Raw genomic sequence first — 20,625 nt, 5'->3', positions numbered from 1 at the left:
AGCAAAGGGAAGGAAATGTATTTATACTTTTTTTTTTATACTTTTGTGCTAGCTTCCTCTCTGAAATAAATATGCCCTTGTATTTTTTTAAAATAACAAATTACACGGAAAACCAGGGATAACTAATAAGACTGTGACTTTTTAGCCTCTTCTTTAGTTTATTTTAACCCATCTATGCTACCTTCCTAATGCTTGTTAGTTTTCTAAATTACTTTTAAGACCCTAAAAAACTGTTACATGATTCCACTTTTTATTTTCTTCTGTCTACATGGAAGATGAATAATGTTCAAAGGTTGTGGTAGTGAGAATATAATGGAAGAAACTAAAAAGCTGAGTAGCAGGAGGTCTAATGTATAAAAAATAAAAGTCAATAATTCCTCATAAGGAGGATAAAATCCTGTAAAGCAGGGACTAGTTCCACCTCCCAATATTCAGAATAGGATGCAGAGGTGCTCAATAAGTATTTACTTTATGGAGAAATGCATCACGTTTAATTCCTACTACTGAAGACAAAGAATTAGGTGGTGTCATGATCCACACATGTATGAATAGCATCCTCAGATCTTCTTTGTTTTGTTAAAATTTGTTTGGGCACTGAATAGGGTGCCATGACAATGGGGTGATGATCCATCAGCTTCTGAATCAGAAGTAGTAATTCTTGAAACATAACAGAGGAATCTTCCCTCTGAGTTGACACCTGTTGTTTCATTTATTCATAATTGTCCAGAACAAGGAAATTCTTACTTGTTTACGAAAGCCCTTGTGTCTACCGAGTCCATTCACTAAGCCTTGCCATTGGTTAAAGTTGATACTTTTAGACTTGCTAAACAAGTTATGTTTTAATTGACTAAGATTTCCTCCTTCATCCCCAGCCAGCACACAGATCACAATTAATACAAGAGATGACATTCATTTGAAGAGAAATCTCAGAGCAGTGGGGAGACCGACGAATCTTCTTTTCATTCAGAAAAAAAGAATGTATAGGTAAGTGGAGTTTTACCTTTCAAACTTGGGTTGCTTTGCTTTCAAATATGCTGTTGCGCAAAGTGGGGGCATGTTTAAGAATTTTAGATTTCTCTGCAAAATGCAAACTATGTATAACTCTGTTAATTTTATGTTCAAATTATTGACATTGGTTGTTTGATATTTTGTAAACCTGTGTAGACCTGAGTGAGGGATTTCTTTGTTTGAAATTTTACCAACATAAAATGAATGAATCTGACCACATATTCTGTCATTTGGGAGATAAAATCCTAATTAAAGCAGTGTTTTTCAGATATTTGTTTTATATACACACCTAGCCTCTTTTACTCCAAATTCTTGGGTATACAAACCAATGATTTTTTTTTAAAGCCATGTGTTTAAAATGTCAGATTTAAGGTTTAGGATTCTATAATTAAGCAGATAGTATTCTATCATCATTACATTTTAGAAAATAACCACTGTTGAACTTTACTTTTGATACTGATACAAAAAAAACCCTCTCCTTTTTAACTTAAATGGGGGCTTTTATTATGAAATTATCATGAAATCAAATCATCAAAAAAAATCCATGAAGAAATGGATTATAGGTAGCTCATTCTAAAGTGTACAGCTGGCACAGTTCTTTGTATATATGAGATACTTTATTATCTTTTTTTGTTGTTGAATCATATTGAATCCATGCTTTCAAAAGAAGAGTTTAAATTCAGTACAAGAACTTGTTAACCTCATCAAAAAATACATACCGAACAATATGAAGAGTATTGGAAGATATAATATTGCATAGGGAGTGTTTGGGCATGTAAATCCAAGTGTACAAGTCATTGTTTGTTTTTCTTTTGGATCAAGTCAATCATTTAATAAGGATATCACGTTTAGTAAATCGTCTAACAACATTTGTGAGTGTATTGTACCAATTTCATTGAAAAAATCCAATTGAGCAAAATTATTATATGTTGCTGCCTTTATTTGAATCAGTTCTAGTAACTGAATGTTCCATTAGCAGCAAATGAGAAAAAAACTGTTTTGATTATATTTAGAGAAGGGCCCAAACCACTGACAATTCCCAAAGATGATGCTTATCTTTTTATCCCAAATTATGCCTAAACATTTTCCCATTCCTTTACCTTTTCTTTTTCTTGTTGTAGGATCCAAATGATTTAAGACATTTCAAAAGACTCCAGTACATAATTACATACAAGTGTATGTGTGTACAAACACACAGATAGATAGATAGATAGATAGATAGATAGATAGATAGATAGATAGATAGATAGATAGATATACACACACACACATAATACCCAGGGATATTCATAGGCTCTATACTTTTATTTGAGTAGGTTGAGTTTAGGGAAAGGAAATAGGATATTCTCTTACTTTGGTATAGTTCAGAATTTAGTTTGAAGAAAATTTCAAAGTAACCGAGCAAAAAGCATTTTATATGTCAGACCTACGTCTTTTGTATGTCTTGACAAGGCTAACCATAAAATAGTCTCTGTGTTCTATATATAAAATATTCTGTGTTCTTCCTTTCTCTCTTCACAACCAAGAGGAAACCAAAGTGTATGGGAGAATAATTATGAGTCATAAGCTTAAAAAAAATCAACTCTGAGTTTCAACTTATTCTTTCAAAATCTGACTTTATGAATCTCTTACTTTTAAAAGCCATGCACTGAAAACCCAATTGATAGCTCTTTCATTTGCCAATAAAAATTAAACATCTTTGGATTGATACAAAGAATCTAGAGCCATGAGATCTCATATACTAATGGTACACACTAAAAACCCTTGGGATTCATATTCCCTTGTACAACCTCCTCTCTACCTCAACCCCTCTTTTATTCTCAACAAAAACACATCTCTACTTTCAATGAGTTCTTTGTAACTGAGAGTGGATTGAGGAGAAGGACCTAAACAAATAGTCAATTAATCTATAATTTATAGTTTCACAAAGTTCTCTGGGATAGTGAAAGGCTAAGTAACCTGTCCATAACTACATAGCAAATAGACTTCAATGGAAATACTTGACTTTACACATGCTTGTTTTTTTTTTGGAGAGGGATGTATAACTTCTTATTAACTGATAAAAATTAAGTAGCCATCATGAAACTCAATCATTGGGCAAACTTTTCAATCTGGGTGTAGAAAGATTTCGCATAGAATAGGGCAGGAAGATTTTCTTTATTTAATTCTTCAACTATTCTTGCCTAAAATAAGTCAAAAGATCACCTTAAATCCTCTGTTACAAAATAGTTTTCAATATTAACATAGGAAAAATACATGTGACAAAAAGCTCATATGAATTCATTCGTGATTTTAAATCAAGTTGTTATTTTTATTATATTATATATTTATATATAATATTATTTATATCATATATATATAAATATATATATATATTTATATATATATGTATTGGAAGGCTGCATGTGCCAATGGATAAAAGAAAACAGGTCTCAAAAGAAAGCCTGTGACAAAGTCCCACTGTGATCCATGCTGACTATATGAGCCTGGACAGTTATTTAACCTCTTTAAACCTTAGAAAACTCTGAGGATTCAGGGAAGATGTCAACCTACATTGGATGAGGGATTTTCTTTACTGTGGGAGTTCTCTATTTAAATGAAGTCATAGTTCCCATTCCTATGTTCCTTTGTTTTATTAATCACAATAGAATCTACATACCTTAGAAACAGCAATTAGCATATGTATGAGATATATTCTTCAATTAGAGAGATGGTCATATTTATGATATTGAACAAAGTTGTGTCTTATGTTAGACACAAAAATCAAGAGGCAGCATTGCACAGTAATTGGGTGACCAACCTTAGAGTCATGAAAACCTGGATTCAAAGTCTTGTTTTTGAAAATTTGCTTGACTTCTCTATGTCCCAAGCAGCTCCTGAACTAGAAATTGAAGAGTAGATGCAAATCTTCATGAGTAGAGATTTTCTCACTCTATACGTGGAAGGTGGAAAAAGAAGGTAGAAGGGAAAGGAAATGGGATAAACATTGATATATTGCTTACTATTTGCCAAGTACTGTACTAAGCACTTTTAAAATATTATCTCATTTATCCTCACAAAAGCCCAAGAAGGTCGATGCTATTGTTTGTTCGTTTGACAATTGAGGAAACAAGTGACTTCCAAAGGATCATGCAGCTAGTAAGTGTCTGAGGCCAGATTTGAAATCAAGTCTTCTGCTTCTGGAGTTCTGGGACATCTTCAGCATCAATAGAATCAGTCATTCAGTAAAATAAAATCACAATATCTAATGTACATTTGGATTCACAGAACCATTTTAATAATTCAGTGAACAGATTGGGATCCATTGCTGTAGTCATTTTTAAAATGTTATGACCAACTTGTTGTCACAGCACCTGGTCCTCCCCCACTCCTGTCCTTACCTCTGTTCATTCTTCTCCTTCATTCTACCCAAAGAAGAAATAAGCAAAAAACAGAACAAATTCATAACTAAAAATAATTTAGACAATGTAGCCTAACTACTAGAAGAAAAAAACTGAGAAACCCAACTAAAGAGGTGATGAATTCAAAATATAGAAAAAGATATACTTTTTTTGATATAAACAATGGAAGAAATCTGCTTTGCTTGACTGTACATATTTGTTACAAGTGTTTTTCTTTTTTCACAAGGTCATAGAAGAGAGGAAAAGATTGTTAATTGAAATTTTTAAAAAACCTAAAATGTGGAAAGATGAAAGTGTGATAATTTAGTTAACTTGAAAGAAGAAGGCAGAGGAACAGAAAGGATGAAATACTATTATAAATTAATATCTGAAAATTCACTTGTTTTTTGAATTTAAAAAAACTAGAAAAACTCTGTAGTAGGTTACCTTTTCCATTCAAATGCTGTTTATTTGAGTTTTAAAAATTGTGCTTATAAGATGGTTGTACCTTTATTCTACCAGTATGTTCTAATGGCAATAGCACCATACTAACAGGTCTGAAAACTTAGATTCTATATGTAGATTCTAGCACTGGGAGTCAAGCAATCACATCATTCTAAGGATCCATTTTCTTGTTGACAAAATGGAAATCTTAATACCTTTCCTTCTTTACATACAGAATTGTTGTGAACATCAAATTGGATACCACATGAAATAGTATCTTGAAACTGTAAAGTACTCATAAATATAAGAGATTATTATCATGATTGCTATTTCTTTTCTTTTTTTTTATTCATTTTTCCAAATTTGCTATTTATTTTCAATAACGATAACTAGAATTTATAGAGTGCTTTAAGATTCACAAACACTAACATGTTAACTTATTTGATCTTCACTATAAACCTGTGAAGTAGAAACTGCTAATGTCTCTATTTTACAGATGAAGAAACTGAGGCATAAAGAGATTAAGTGATTTACTTGGCATCCCAAAATTACTAAGCATTTCAGGAAGAATTCAAATTCAAGTCTTCCTAATTCCAAGTTCAGTGTTCTATCCATTGTACTACATAACAGCTCTCAAACCCAACTACTGTTGTTGTTTTTTGAGTTTATAACAAAAACAAAAATTTTATGTAGAGTGAAAGTGAAAGGAAACTTAATTTAAAAAAAAAAATGACCTCATCTTCATTTTTTCTCAAAGTCAGATTTCTAAGATCACATTTTCATTTTTCCAGGATTCTTTTCATCCCATAAAAGAAAATGGGATGTCCTCCCATTTCAGTCTCCCAATTTAATTTAAGCACCCATATATATTTCAGAATAATTAAAATGTGAATTTAATTTACAATCCCATGCTTAAATCTGAATTTGAGCAAAATTAAAAACAACAAAAAAAGAAAAACTTATGCAATATCCCCGTTCTGCCTGAGATGTATGACTTCCCAAAGTAATTATAAACAATCACATTCATAAAGCATTACATTATGACTTGTACAATGGGACAAAACGTAGTCATTAGTACAGATGTTTGCCTCGAGATTCAGAAACAATATTGAAGAGCAATGGGAATTATGATCTTAAGGTTCAATCTGGTTATTAACAATAAGTGTACCATATATGACTAAAGGCCTTTCTTTGTTCTTTGTTGGCCTATACATTGAGATTCTTGTAAGAGTGAAGTCCCACCTCTCAAGTGTGCGGGATAAGAGCTAAACATACATATGTACATAGAGAGAGACGAAGAGAAAAAGAGAGACAGAGAAAAAAAGAGAGACAGAGAAAGACAGAAACAGGTGAGAGAGTGAATGTCATAAGATATTAGTAAAAAAAAAGGGGGGGCACTTATTTAAGATTAAAAAAAACAAGATGAATACTAGGAAAATTAAAATAATTAGGAAGTATCATTATATGCTTATAAATGATTTCTCCCAAGATCTAGTTTCCTTTTTTTAAATTTTATTTATAAATTTTTTTGACATTATATATGCATGAGTAATTTTTTAAATAACATTATCCCTTGTATTCATTTTTCCAAATTATCTCCACTACCTCCCCCCCATGACAGGTAATCCCATACATTTTACATGTGTTACAATATAACCTAGATACAATATATGTGTGTAAATGCCATTTTCTTGTTGCACATTAATTATTAGCTTCCGAAGGTATAAGTAACCTGGGTAGATAGACAGTAGTGCTAACATTTACATTCACTTCCCAGTGTTCCTTCTCTGGGTGTAGTTGTTTCTGTCCATCATTGAAGATCTAGTTTTCTAGCTCAATTTCTTTCCTCTCTGGTCTTATCTTTGCATAAGGGGAGAGAGAGAGAAACAGTTATTTTTTCAGGAAGATTCATTACCTCCCAAATAGCGTTTGCAATTTCTAATAAAGCAGGAGGGCAAGAAGCTCAAAGTATTGGAGGAGTTAGGAGATTAGCACGGTCTATAGGCAGTAATTTCCTGTTCATTTTTACCAAAGTAGCAACTCTTTAGTTTTATGTAGGGGCTTCTCAGACAGTGTTATGGAATTGCTGTTGATGCTTACAGCTTCTTGGATTTGGGTGTTTCTCACTTGTTAGAACGAAAGCAAACCAAAGCTCAAATCTCATCACCCCAGCACTACTTTTGCCAAAAACTGGGCATAACAGCAAAAATTTTCTGCTTGTTGTAGTCTAACTTTCTACTTCTCCCCATGACTTTTTTCAGAATTTCCCACACCACCAGAGATTTCTCTTTTCTTATGAATGAAAAGATTCCTAGCTAAAATCCCACCTTTTACCAGAAGCCTTCCCCAGTTTCTCTTAAATTTAGCATCTTTCCTTCTGTTAATTATTTCCTATGTATCCTGCATAGTACTTGTTTGCTTATTGTCTTCCCCTATTAGATTGTGAGTTCTTTGAAATCAGAGATTATCTTTTCCCTCTTTTTGTGTCCCCAATGTTTAGCACAGTGCTTGGCCCACAATGAATGTTTTTCAACTGACTCATTAACCTCCTGGAATTTGTAGTTTGAGATATTCTCCAATGAACAGAGATCTCTGGTCCCCAAATATTTGTGGGAATATAGTTCAGATCAGAGAAAACATGGAAGCCTTATCTAATCCAAGCAGAAGTTCCATATATCTATATATAGATATATATATCTATATCTATCTATCTATCTATCTATCTATATCTATATATTTATCAATCACAGTCTTTCCATGTGACGGTGGGGGAAAGGAGGAAAAGAGGAGAGCTAGGATGTCAAATGTTAGCATTCTGAGACTTTTCATGGAGATAAGTGATTAGACTTGTTTTTCTTGGGCCTAGAAAGGAGGAACACCAGAGTCACAATAAAAGGCAAATTTAGGCTTGATACAAGGAGTAATTTGATAACTATTAGAGCAGTCCCAAAATGAAATGGACTATTAAGGGAGTTAGTGTATTCCCTTCACTTAAGATCTCCAGGCATGAACTAGGATGACCATTTGGGTATCCTAGACAAGTGTGATCAGGTGTAAACTAGGATCTCTGCTGTCCCATTCAATTTTAAATTCAATGTTATTCTATGATTGCATAATTCTGTGTGATTAAGTAACAACTGATTCAAAGAGCCACACAAGCATGTCCCAAAATGTCTTTCTACAAGATGTAACTAACTTAAAATATCATTGTTCTGTGAATATGTTTTGCCCTTTTTTTGGCTTCTGAGAAACCTCATTTTTGCTTATGTTGTTTCTCCAAATGAAATGCCTCTGCCATTCTACACAGTTTGTCCAAATGCCATTTCATCACTCACCCCAGCCAAATGGCATCCTTCCCTCATCTGAACTCCTACCTCATGGCGCTTGCTCTATATAGCCTTTATTGTTTTACTTTGTGGGTTTCCATATAGACCGCTTCTTTTTTCTCTTCTCCTTTAGGACAGAGACTCTACCCTGTTTTTATATATTGCATAGAAAATAGTAAGGTGCCATGAAAATTGAAAGTATTCAATAAATATTTATTAAATTAATGTAAAAAAAATGAAGCTAGTCTAGAGGACCTTTGATTCCAAAAATATATTGATAAAACAAAAACCACAGGGACCATTAAACCTAAATTAATTTGGCATTATTCAGGAGAGAAGAAATGACGATCTGACAGTTGAAAAATCTGAATTCTGGAAAATAGCTCAATAGTTTATTTTTGTTTGTTTCAAGCTAGAACAAAATATAAAGTAAATTTTAAACCAGTACTAATAAATAATATAACATAAATGGATTGAAAGTATAAATTACATTCAATAGAAAGCTACTAAAACTATACTATAAACTTATAAGTCCTTAGCATGGCTGTTATTCTGAAAAAAGGAGGGGGGTTTAAAGAGAATTGTAAGCTCAAATTGAGTCATCAATGTCATGTGGAAACCCCCAAAAGACCATGTGATCTTGGATGCATTAATAGACATATAGCCCTTGAATATGAAGATGATAGTTCCTCTTCTCTCTCACCCTCCTCTCTACACTCTTGGACTACAGCAAAGAATTTCAGGCACCATAGTTTAAGAAGAACATTAAAAAGCTGGGAGGGAGAGTAAGGCGTTAATTCTATTAAATTTGAGGATTGGTTAAAGAAACTGAGTCTCTTTACCTTAGAGGAGAGTCTTTTGGGGAGTAGAATGGGATAACAGCTGTCTTGAAGAACTGTTATGAGGATGAGGAATTAGACTTGTTTTACCCCAGAGGGCAGAATCAAGAGCAAAGAAACGAACTACAAAAAGACAAATTTTGGATTGATGTTAGGAGAAACTTCCTAATGATTTTGTTGTAACCATTTCAGTCATTTCAATGGTATCCAAATCTTAATGACCTCGCAAAGATACAAGAATGGTTTGTCATTTCCTTCTCCAGTCCATTTTATAAATAAAGGAACCAAAGCAAACTAGGGTTAAGTGACTTGCTGAGGATCACAGCACTTGTAAATGTCTGAAGCCAAATTTGAACTCTTCTTCCTGATTCCAGGGCCAACTGTTCCATCCACTGCATCACCTAGTTGCCCCCCCTAACAATTAGCACTTTCCCACAGTGGAATGGTCAGGATTTGAAGTCTCACTAAAGGAATTCAGACTGTCTGAATAGTTACTCATCAGATATGTTTCAGAGAGGATCCCTTTTGGGTATGGATTGAGAGAAATAAGAATAAAGATATGATATTTTATATTCCTTTAAATACTGTTTTTAATACCTTTGCATTGAAACACCATCTGAAGATCTTTGCTAATAGAAGCTGTTTGATGAGGCCTAAGGGAACAGAATAATTTCCTAAACCAGTGAATGAAAGCTATCATTTTGAAATTAGGTAGCAATTACTGGGGAGCATCCTGAAGCTTGAATATTAATGGCCATGGAGAAAGAACTGTCAAGGCCGGTCAGCACCAACAGGCCCAGCATTCTTTCCATGTACCTTATACACAAATAATATGGACATGCTACAAGTCTGGCATCATCATCACTAGCATGATCTTAGTTGTCTACTTTGGTTCTGTGCTTCAGAGATTGCAAAATATCTTCCTCAAAAAGAATAATTATAAGGTAAATATATATAAGTATTATTACTTCCTGGAGCACTTTGTATAGATGGATTTTTCCTGCCTTCTCTCCTGCTCAGGCTCAGACAGGGTAAATCACTTATCTGTATTCAAAGGGACTAGTATCAAAATTGAGATTTTAGCCATCTCTCCCTACTCCATTTCCAATACACTCTACTGACTCTCTAACTCATACTAAGCTGCTTTCTCTTAGTAATGATAATTATACTAATTAATTCATGCTCTTTTGTCTCATCCACCTTGTGATGAAATGCAACAACCAATAAAGGCTCTGAAGTGCTGGATACAAGCCCATTTTAGAATAAAACAAAACTGCTACTGCCCCCTCCCCCATGAATTAAAGCCAGGATGTAGTAATTTTAAAAAATAAACACAATTTTAAAATATATCTTGGTTTTAGACATTACTTAATATCTTTTAAAACCTTTTACAAATTCACATTTGTTAATATATGTGTGATTATATGAGATATAAAAATTGTGAAAATAATTACATGGTTTTTGAGCACACAGATAGCATTGTAGATAGGGATCTGGGATTAGAATTAGGAAAATGAGCTCAAATCTTGTCTCAGATAATAAATACCTCCATGACCCAGGGCAAGTCATAGAAACTCTTTTAGCCTTTATTTCTTTATCTGTAAAATGAGAGGGGAGATTAACAGCTTTCTCTTCCAACTCTAAACCTATAAAACTATCATCTATAGGCTTTTCACCATCTTATAGCCTTGTTATTTCATAATCATACTATACCTTGTATGTATATATGTATATATGGTTCCCACAAGATTCATACATGAACAAGATTGTCCATGTATATGCACATAAACATGAGCATGTCTACACACTTTTATTTCTACACATTTATGTGTATGTATATGTGTGTATACATATCCACATACATATAACTATTAAGTCAGAGATTTTTACAAAATGTTAAGAACAAGTGTACATGTTGAGGACTTACTCACTTCTCTGGCTTTCTACCCCACCCAAACTACCCAGGAATTTTCTGTCTGACTCTGCCTAGTGCACTGTCACCAACTCCCTGTGGAAAATTGGCTTATAAGGTCCCACGTTTAAGCAGGTTCATTTCTGGATCAAAAAAAAAAAAAAAAAAAGAGAAACCCCCAAACCAAAAATTAAACAAAACAATAAAAAACAAAAAAAGAGTTCATAATAGAGCTCATAGAAAATAATGATACTCCACCATGAGCAACTCTCCCCCAAGGCCTATATGAATTTAGTAATTTATAGGGGCAAACTTGATAAAACTTTCAACATATGGCCAATTAGTCTCCATAGTAGCTTCTTAGTTCTTCCAATAGCTTCTTTGCTCACAGTTTTCCAATAGATGCCAGTCCTTCAGTTTTTAAAAGTAGTAGCATCTGACATTTTTGTACTTCTGCTTGATACCTTTTCTTCAGCTTTCCAATTGGTGATCTCACAGTAACAGGAATTGTACCAATGTTCTCAATTTCCTTGTCTTGCTACCTAACTCCAAACTCCTGCTTCTTGTTCTAATGTAGTAATAGAGACCCCAAAATAAATGTACTTCTCTTTAAAATAGCTCTAATTCATGTCCATGATCAGGAATACCTTGACCCTCTCATTCTCCAAGTAGATCTCAGCCACAGGTTAGGTCAATATGAATATTACAGTCTGATGTCTTTTCTCCCTTAATTCTTGGACATTGTACCTCCAGTCAATGTTAGTACGTCCCAGAAATGGAAGATTCCCATGTATCCCACTCATAATTTCCTCTACAATTTTCCTTTCTGTTTGATTCCTCTCAGGTTCTATAAGGTTACTGGTATTTCCCTTCTCCTTCCCTCATCATTCAGGCCAGGCAGATTGGCTGGTGATGGAAGGAAGTAAGCACTTTCCCAACACAGTCATGTTGGAGGGAAAAATTATTATTAGGTCAGCTATGCAAAAGTAAAATCAATGCTATTTTTAAAGTTTATAAATGCTGAATTTGTGAAATTTGTCATCCCTGAAGCTTCCCCAATTGATTGACTCCAAGGGGAATCACTCATGACTGCTTTTTATCTGAGAAATCTTTACACAAACCCATCTGGAATGTGAACCAAGGTATTTCTGTCAGCATTCCCACATGCACAGTATAAAGCACGCATGTTATCTTTAGAACCAAAGCTGCAGTCAAGTTCCATGATGCAACATTGGCAAGTGCTGCCAATGGATTCATTATGAAATTTTGTCATTTGATTCAAAAACCTTTTATTGTTGCCAAATATTTCATGATCCCCACATTGTTATTCCAGGTGGGATCACACCCATAGTTTAAGAAATTTTGTCCTAGAGATATGATAATTAAGTGGAAAAGCTTAAACATATCACAACTGTAAAAAAAAAAAAAAAAAAAAAAATGAAAGGGCTAAAGTGCAAGTGTGCTTTTGCCTGAGATCAATGGTTGCCTATCATGCCATAAAAGTTAGATATTTTCTTACAAAAATCAAATTCACTCAACCAAATCTAAAACATGATGGCCAGTTTGTAGACATTTTATCTTTTTAGTTATCAAGTAAGTCCTTAATACCTTTCCTTTTGTTTTCCTTTTTTTGATTCCTCCTTTACCATCAATAAAGCCTGACAATTCATGTGTAAATAACCTTGTTATCAAGAGAATTTTTATATTTTAGATCAGAGTCATATGTGCTTGTATAATTGTGAGATTAAGCTAATTTAGCTACCCTGCCCTCTGTTAACTGAGTCATGTGCTTCGTGGTTCAGTGAATTAAGACAAATTGGAAGCAAAGTTGTTTTTAAAGAGATTTGCATAAGAGGATCATCCAAGATACAAAATATGCTGACTCAAAAGTTTTGGGCTTTTTTTAAATCTCCAATTTAATCCTGTTCTCCATTATTCTTAATCTTGACATTGAATGTCTTTATTATTTAGATTTGAAAATACAGTTTACTACCAATTATTCAAAGTCTGATTACTTAGTTTGTACAGGATCTCGACTTTTGGTCCTAGACTTTTTTAGTCCTAGACTTATAATCGGAAAGTCTGAATCCCAACTTTATCACTAGCGTGGCTCTTTGAGCTTCAATTTCCTCATCTTTTGGAGGAAAAGAAAAAAAGAAAACAAGAGAAAACAAAACAAAACAAAACAAAAGAAATAATCCTTGCATTTGTGGGACAGTGTGATAGAAAAGATAGGGAACTCAGAAACAGGAAAACCAGATTTGATTTGAATATTGCCTCTCACATACACTAGCCTTGTGACCATGAGCAAAGTACTTAGCCTCAAGTTAACTCAAAGGCTATAATTTGCAGAATAGTTACTGGTTTGTATTGATGGAAAGTTTCTCTAACTGGAGATTGTTTTGTCATGAAAATTATAGGTTTGAACAAAACCTCAAAAAGTAAACAAAATCTTTCATTATCTACCTATTTGGAAACATCTGAATAAATCTGAAAGCAACATAAAAATGTGTTTTTGTTTTTTTCCAATTATATGTAGAAATAATTTAACCATTTTTTTTTTAAAATTTTGAGTTCAAAACTCTCTCTCTTACTTGGATGCCTACCCCCTCATTGAGAGAGCAAACAATTTGATGTGGATCATGAAAAACATAATTCCATGTTAGTCATGTTATTAAAAAAAAATACAGACAAAAAAAACCCAAAAAAATAAAGTTTTTAAAAAGTTTGCTTTGATCTGCATCCAGATTACATCAGTTCTTTCTCTAGAGGCAGGTGGCAATTTTCATAAATCCTTTGGAATTATCTTGGATCATTGTATTGCTGAGAATAGCTAAGTCATTCACAACTGATCATCATATAATATTGTGATTACTGCGTACATTCTTCTCCTTATTCTGCTCACTTCAATTTGCATCAGTTTATTTCATGACATTCATATACTATGACTTGTCCAGCCATTCCCTAATTGAAAGGTGTTGCCTTAATTTCCAATCTCTATGCAGCAGACTCTCAAAATTCTATATGAGTTTGACAGATTTTTGAGAGTCTGTTGCATAGAAACTGCTTTTTGGGCTATTTCTGTCAGAAACTGTACAGATAATGAAGAAGAAACAAAATTTAAACATATATTTAACTACTTTCAAACTATTAAAAGATTTATAGGTAAGGAAGGAGAAGCAGATGTCTAAGTGATTTGATTTTGCAACAGATTTCATTATAACCTGTTAGCATAAACTTGGCTGCAACAAATTAAAATATCATTATTATAAATATTTGCTTGCTAGATAAGGAGAAAAGATATATGTCTCATGGGTCCTCTTTTTCCAAATATTAGGGAAAACAAAGAAATCTAAGGAATTAATTAAATGAAAAAGCTTATCATCTCTAGAAATATGACTCTTTCAAGTAAAATTGAACTTGATTCATTTTAATTAGTAAAGAAGGTCTAATCTAGTAAAGGATAATTTATTTCAGCCTAAAAACCAACTGCTATCTTCATGACAGGAGAACTGGATAACATAACTCACTGGCTGATTCATCTAGCCAGAATAATATTAAAGATGTAAAAGTTTTTGGTAAATCTTATTCTGACTCTAATTCTTCAAAGACAGAAAAGATCCAAAGTAGAAAACTACATATGTGAGAGTGTGTATATGTGTTTGTATGTGTATTGTGTATGTATGTATGTATGTATGTGTGAATGCATGTATGTGGTGTGTATATTATATATATATATATATATATATATATATATATATATATATATATATATCAAGGAAGAAACTTATGACAAGGAGAAAAATGTGAATTTACAATATTTGATCTATGGTTAAAATTATTATTCCTAGGTCAGACAGGAGCCAATTACTATAAAGTGTACAAGATCAGAGCAGAACTAGCAGCAAATGTTATTGGATGCTGAGTGACTAATAGATGTTAATTCTGATATCTAGTAGTCTTCAGATTAAAATAAATTATTATCATCATTGTAAGATCTGATGAGATTATATTTTGCTTTTATTTTGTTTTTTTTTAAAAAATATTAGCATTAGATTCTCAAATAGCCTGGGATTTGGACACTAATTCATTGAATATTAACTAATTAATGTTAATAATTTATTCCCACAAACAAAATTGTTCTGAAAGAGTGGGGATATAGCTAAGTATACTGATGAAATTGAAGTGAGCCCAGCTAGACAATTATGGGACAAAGAGATATTTCAAAATTCAAAGGAAATCCAAATGTTCCAATTAATCTTTAAGCACCAGTACCAAGAATAACTCCAGAACATATTTACTGAACTTCTCTTTTACCTTTCCAAAGCCCTTTCTTTCTCTTTCATTGTGCAGTGGCAGTATTGGGTAGTGGACGGAATAAAAAATGACAACAATTCATATTTGGGGACTGACTCACCAATTATATTAAATTCCAGGAATACTGGATGGCCTGCTATGTGAATGGTCTGGGCTGGCACTGGAGAGACCAAGGCTGGTTAAAAAATATTCCACAATTAGAGTTTTACAAAAGTGGAATTGTCTGCCCTGGGAAATAGTATCTTTTTCCTCACTTGAGGTCTTCAGATTGGGAATGGTGCAGAGAAGATTTGTGCTTGGGAATATTTAGACTAGAGTAAAAGGGGAAAAAATGACTTCTCTAATCCATTCTGAAATTCCATGAAAAAATAATAATAATGACTCATTTCATCTCCTACAAGCTCAAGCCAGAAGAATACTTTGTCAGAGCACAAGGGTAGGAAGGTAGGAGGGCTGAAATAACTGCTTTTCTGAGTTGTACAAGTAAACTTTTGTTTTTGTTTTTGTTTTTTTCCAATTTAAGGCCAGGACGGGTGGCGTCAGCCACCAGATCCCTGAATCCATGTGTAGTTTGCTTTTTTGTGGTAGCTGGAGTGGTGATCTTGGCAGTGACCATCGGTCTCCTGGTCTACTTTTTATCATTTGGTGAGTATTACCTGGTATTGTTTCTTAGCCCAGATGACAAAGTCACCCTTCAGATAAAAAATTAGCAATTTTCAAATGAACTACCTGCTGTATAGTAAAACCTGAAGACAATTTTATTTGTAACATTTATTCATGTCTGCATTTCCCCACAGATGCCATTTTTCTCTCTCTTTATTACAAGTTAGCATTCCCATATTGCAGGAAAGGAAAATTTTTAATATGCTGCTTTTCTAAGAGTAAAATTTTCCTTTTTTTTCCCCTTGACTTCAGTGTTTTTAACTTTTGGTTTGATTGGTATAAGGATGAATTTCAGAGTGTCAGGAAAACATCTATTAAGTTTCAGATTAAAATAAATGATTATCATCATTGAGATTAAATCTGATGAGATTATGTTTTGACTTTATTTTATTTTTTTTTTTAAATAGTAGGATTAGATTATTAAGTAGTCTGGAATTTGGACACTAATTCATTGAATATTAACTAATTAATTAGGAAAAACTCCAATGAAGGAAACTACACTCTGAACACTGGGATGTGAGGGTCTTTATGATATTAGACTAGCTTGTGCAATCTAGCTACTTAATGTTATTTAAATGCAACTAAATGTAACTTGATCCTTTACTGATATTAGAAGTGGTACCAAATCCTGCTCTGTTGCTTCACCATTGCAAAGAAGCATCCTAGATTCTTTTTTTTTTTTTTTTTAATTTTTTTGAGGCAATTGGGGGTAAGCTCAGGATTACACAGCTAAGAAGAGTTAAGTGTCTGAGGCAGGATTTGAACTCAGCTCCTCCTACTCTAGGGCAGGTGCTCTATCCACTGTGCCATCTAGCTGCCCCTGGCATTCTGATTTCTTGAAGGCAATACAGGTAATGTAGAAGTTCTATGAAGCTGGAAAGTCATAAAAATAATAAAATTTAAATAAATCTAAATTTATTTAAAATTAAATTAAAAAATAAAATTAAAATTAATTAAAATAAAAAATTGTTTTTTTATCCACCAAGAATTCCAGTTTAGTTAAATTTGGAAAGATTTATCAACATGTTGACTACAGAGTAATTAACTATTTAGCCAAAGTAATTCTTGAAGACTATCTACCAAATAGTTGGGTATTTGGGATCCGAGTCAGTGGAGAAACCACCTACACTCACAAGATAATGAAAGTATGAAAAGAAGACATTACATGACTTTTCTCAAAAACTTTGGTCTAAGACAGGTGCCTGTTGGTCCAATAAAAGGTACTTTTGCTGAGGCTCCACATGCCCCGTCCTTCTACAAGCTCCCAATATAGGAATGTGAGTCCTTTAGAAGTATGGGTTAAAAATATATTGGAACAAAGACCTATTGATGAATGGCAGTATTCTGGAGAATTTAATAAACTTCTTTGAATTCCTTCTTATAAGAGAGATCCAATAAGTTATGCAGATGAAGACAATGTTTCTGATAAACAGATGCTTCTGACCTCTTGCATATGTGTGAAGGTGGTATTTGGAAAATAGACCAGTAGGGAAAAAATGGTTCTCACTAAAGTCATTGGCTAAATAACCTTTCTAAATCTTAGATTCTATCAGAAGATTTGTCTAAAGTACTTACATTGAGAGTCCCTCTCTGTAACTATATTTTCACTGATCAGATAGATATAAAATACATTGCTACCTTGCCTTTTGAATTAATAAGGCAATATTTTCAGAGCACTTCAATTTCCCTACTTAAAGATAATAGAAATTATATTGAAGCCAAATGATAATACTTGATTAGGTTAGAGACTTTTAACACATTTCAGTCTATCAGAGGTAGTTGATAGAGCAGTGAATAGAGTGCTATACATGTACTAGAACCCAGGAAATACAGTTCAAATCTAAATTCAAATATTTATTAACTCTATAACCCTTGACAAGTCATTTAATTTTAATAACTCAGTTTCCTCAACTGGTTATAGAAGTACAAACCTTCCCGGGTTTTTCTGAGGATCAAATGAGATGTTATTGATAAAGTTCTTAGCACAGTCACTGTCACATAGTAAGCATTTAATACATGTCTTTTGTTTCCTTTCTTTTTTTGGAGGGGGGATAAACTTGTAGGAAAAGTAACTGTATCAAATTTTACGTAAGTTTTAAAATTCTCTTTTGCAATACAGTCTTCTGATGCTCCCTTTTGGGGAGCAAGATTCAAGGATCTGGAGAAATCACTTCCTCTAACAAAGTGTAGACACTCCCTCTAACAAAGCAGACAGGCTATGTATCTTTAATTATATTCTTTGAGATTATGGAACTGAGTCATGAAATCATTTGGGTTTGTTTGGGGTAGGGAGACTCAATCATAGATTTTTCTGACTCCAGAACAAGTCATCTATCTTTTATGTTATATAAGAACAACAGTTATTATAGTCATTATTAATGTGTATTCCTATCTACTACTAATTAATGAACACATTTCTTTTCTTTATAGATCGGAAACCATACCTTTACCAAAGTAACCTTCAAATCACAAATGTAGAATACACAAAGCACTTGGATGCACCCGCTTCACAAGAATACAGAGCTTTAAGTAAAAACATTGAAAATTTGGTAAGTTTTACTTACTTTTGCTCTATTCCTTTTCCTTTATTGAAACTGTTTTTAGGGGCAGCTAGATATCATAGTGGATAAAGCACTGATCCTGAAGTCAAGAGGACCTCAGTTCAAAGGCAGACACTTAACACTTCCTAGCTATATGATTTCGGGCAAGTCACTTAGCCCCAGTTGCCACATAAACATATACCTAAAATTAAATTTTTTAAAAAGAAAATACTTTAAAAATTAACATAATCAGATTTTCTCTCCCACTCCCAACTCCATTGGGGGGGAAAGGAAAAAAGTGAAAAACAAAGTCCCTGTAAATATGCATAGCGAAGCAAAAATAAATTTCCTCACTGTCTATGTTCATAAAATATTTCTCATTTTGCAAAAAATATCTAAAGTAATGATGAATTTGAATTAGTTATCTCTCATATTGTTGGAATACACTTTTCAGATCCTGGATCAATCAAAGGTACATTTCTCTATGGCTTTACTTAATGCCCACAATGCTAATCACTCTGCTTATCTGAGAATTATAATCCCATGCACGAAAGTGCTAGAAGAGTCATTACAAAGAACCACAGAATCTCAGAGACGAAGAAAACTCAGAAGCTAGCTAGCTAACTTGTGCCTGAACAAAAACCCTCTATCCAACATGTCTGACAATTAGTAATTCACCTTTCGTTTGAAGATCAATGGAGAGAAAAGCACTGTATCCCAAAGTATCTCATCCTACCACAAGAAAGCACTAATTTTAAGGAAATTTCTCCTGACTTTGATCCAAAAATCTACCTGATTTCATCTTCATCCATAGTTCTCAGTTCTATTTTCTTGAGTCAAATAGAACAAGCCTAATCCAAAAGGCAGTAATACATTAGTTAGAGTATTACATTTTTAGTCAGGAGGACCTCAGATAAGATTTTGTGGTCCTTAGTAAACCAGTTTCTTCATCTGTAAAATTAGGGGACTGAACTCAATGATCTCTAAGATTTCTTCAAACATTAAATCAATTTTGTTGTTGTTCAATCATTTCAGTCATGTCTGACTCTCTGTGACCCCATTTGGGGTTTTCTTGGTAAAGATAATGGAGTGGTCTGCCATTTCCTTCTCTAGCTCTTTTTACAGATAAAGAGCATGAGGCAAATAGAGTTAAGTGACATGCCCAGGAAAAGACTATGTAAAAAAAATGCCCATCAATAAAACATTAAAAGAAGAATTCAGAAGAAATTTACAAGTTATTCATATGTATTGATAGAGAGATAAGATTTGAACTCAGTGCTCTATTGCACCACCTAGATGTCCTAAAAAAGTCAACAATGCTATGAAATTTATGATCCCATAGTAATCCCTCTTCCACATTACAGTTTCTTCAAATACTATAAGACTCCCATCATTCTCATACTCTCTCTTCTCTATCTCTAGACTGAATCTCACCAATTCCTTCAAATGATCCTTATACAATAAAGTCTGGAGGTTGCTCACCAATCTGATCATCTTCCTTGACATATTTTTCCTTTCTAAAATGTGGTGCTGAGAACTATGTATGTTCTGACAAATCAGGGACCAGCAATATTATTGCCTTCCTCATTATAGATAATCCCTGTCAAGATTTTTTTCAGTCCTAATTATCTTTTAATGGGTATCCCTACCAAGGCTGTATGCTCTATAAATCCAATAAAAATGTCTTTATCCAAATCTATGATAAGATGTTAAACTGCACAGAGCCAAAGACAAGTTCTTAGGGTTTTCTATTCTTCAGAAACTGGCTAGTTGACAAAACGATATTAATGAATGTTTTTTTAGGTGTGGCTATTCCATCAGTTCTGAATACATCTAATTGTATTATCACCTAGATCCACAATTCTCCATTTCAGCCACAAGTACATCATGAGAGATTTTAAGGGTTTATGTGTTTAATAATAATGTTTTTTTAAAAAAACACTAAATTTCCCAAAGTAGAACTCTCTATTGTACCATTGTACAAGAAGTACCACTGAACAAATCAACCCAATTTTATGTCTGAAACCATTTGTCTCATTTTTATACCTGTTGAACACCACCTCTCTACCAAGAGGAAAACCATCTATTTCTTCATTAATTCTCTAGAGTCAAAATTGATCTTGCAGTATTATGGTTTTTAAGATGTATTAGAATTGTTTTCTTTTCTATTATTGTGGTCACTGTACACATTATTTT

The 20,625-nt window shown here is 33.2% G+C and overlaps 1 protein-coding gene across 1 annotated transcript in view; it reads left to right on the top strand.

Annotated features, from left to right (window-relative positions):
* The first annotated feature begins 875 nt into the window (after positions 1-875).
* The window catches only part of TMPRSS11D (transmembrane serine protease 11D), a 52,258-nt gene continuing 32,508 nt past the window's right edge, over positions 876-20,625 (top strand). The window contains exons 1-3 of the mRNA XM_074273017.1: positions 876-984; positions 15,750-15,871; positions 18,320-18,438. Coding sequence (XP_074129118.1) covers positions 977-984; positions 15,750-15,871; positions 18,320-18,438 — 249 coding nt within the window. The 5' untranslated portion in view covers positions 876-976. The remainder of the gene's footprint in view (positions 985-15,749; positions 15,872-18,319; positions 18,439-20,625) is intronic.

The sequence above is a fragment of the Sminthopsis crassicaudata genome, chromosome 6 (assembly GCF_048593235.1).
Source record: "Sminthopsis crassicaudata isolate SCR6 chromosome 6, ASM4859323v1, whole genome shotgun sequence".
Taxonomy (NCBI): Eukaryota; Metazoa; Chordata; class Mammalia; order Dasyuromorphia; family Dasyuridae; genus Sminthopsis; species Sminthopsis crassicaudata.
The sequence above is the reverse complement of the archived record's forward strand: the minus strand, read 5'-3'. Positions and strand labels throughout refer to the sequence as shown.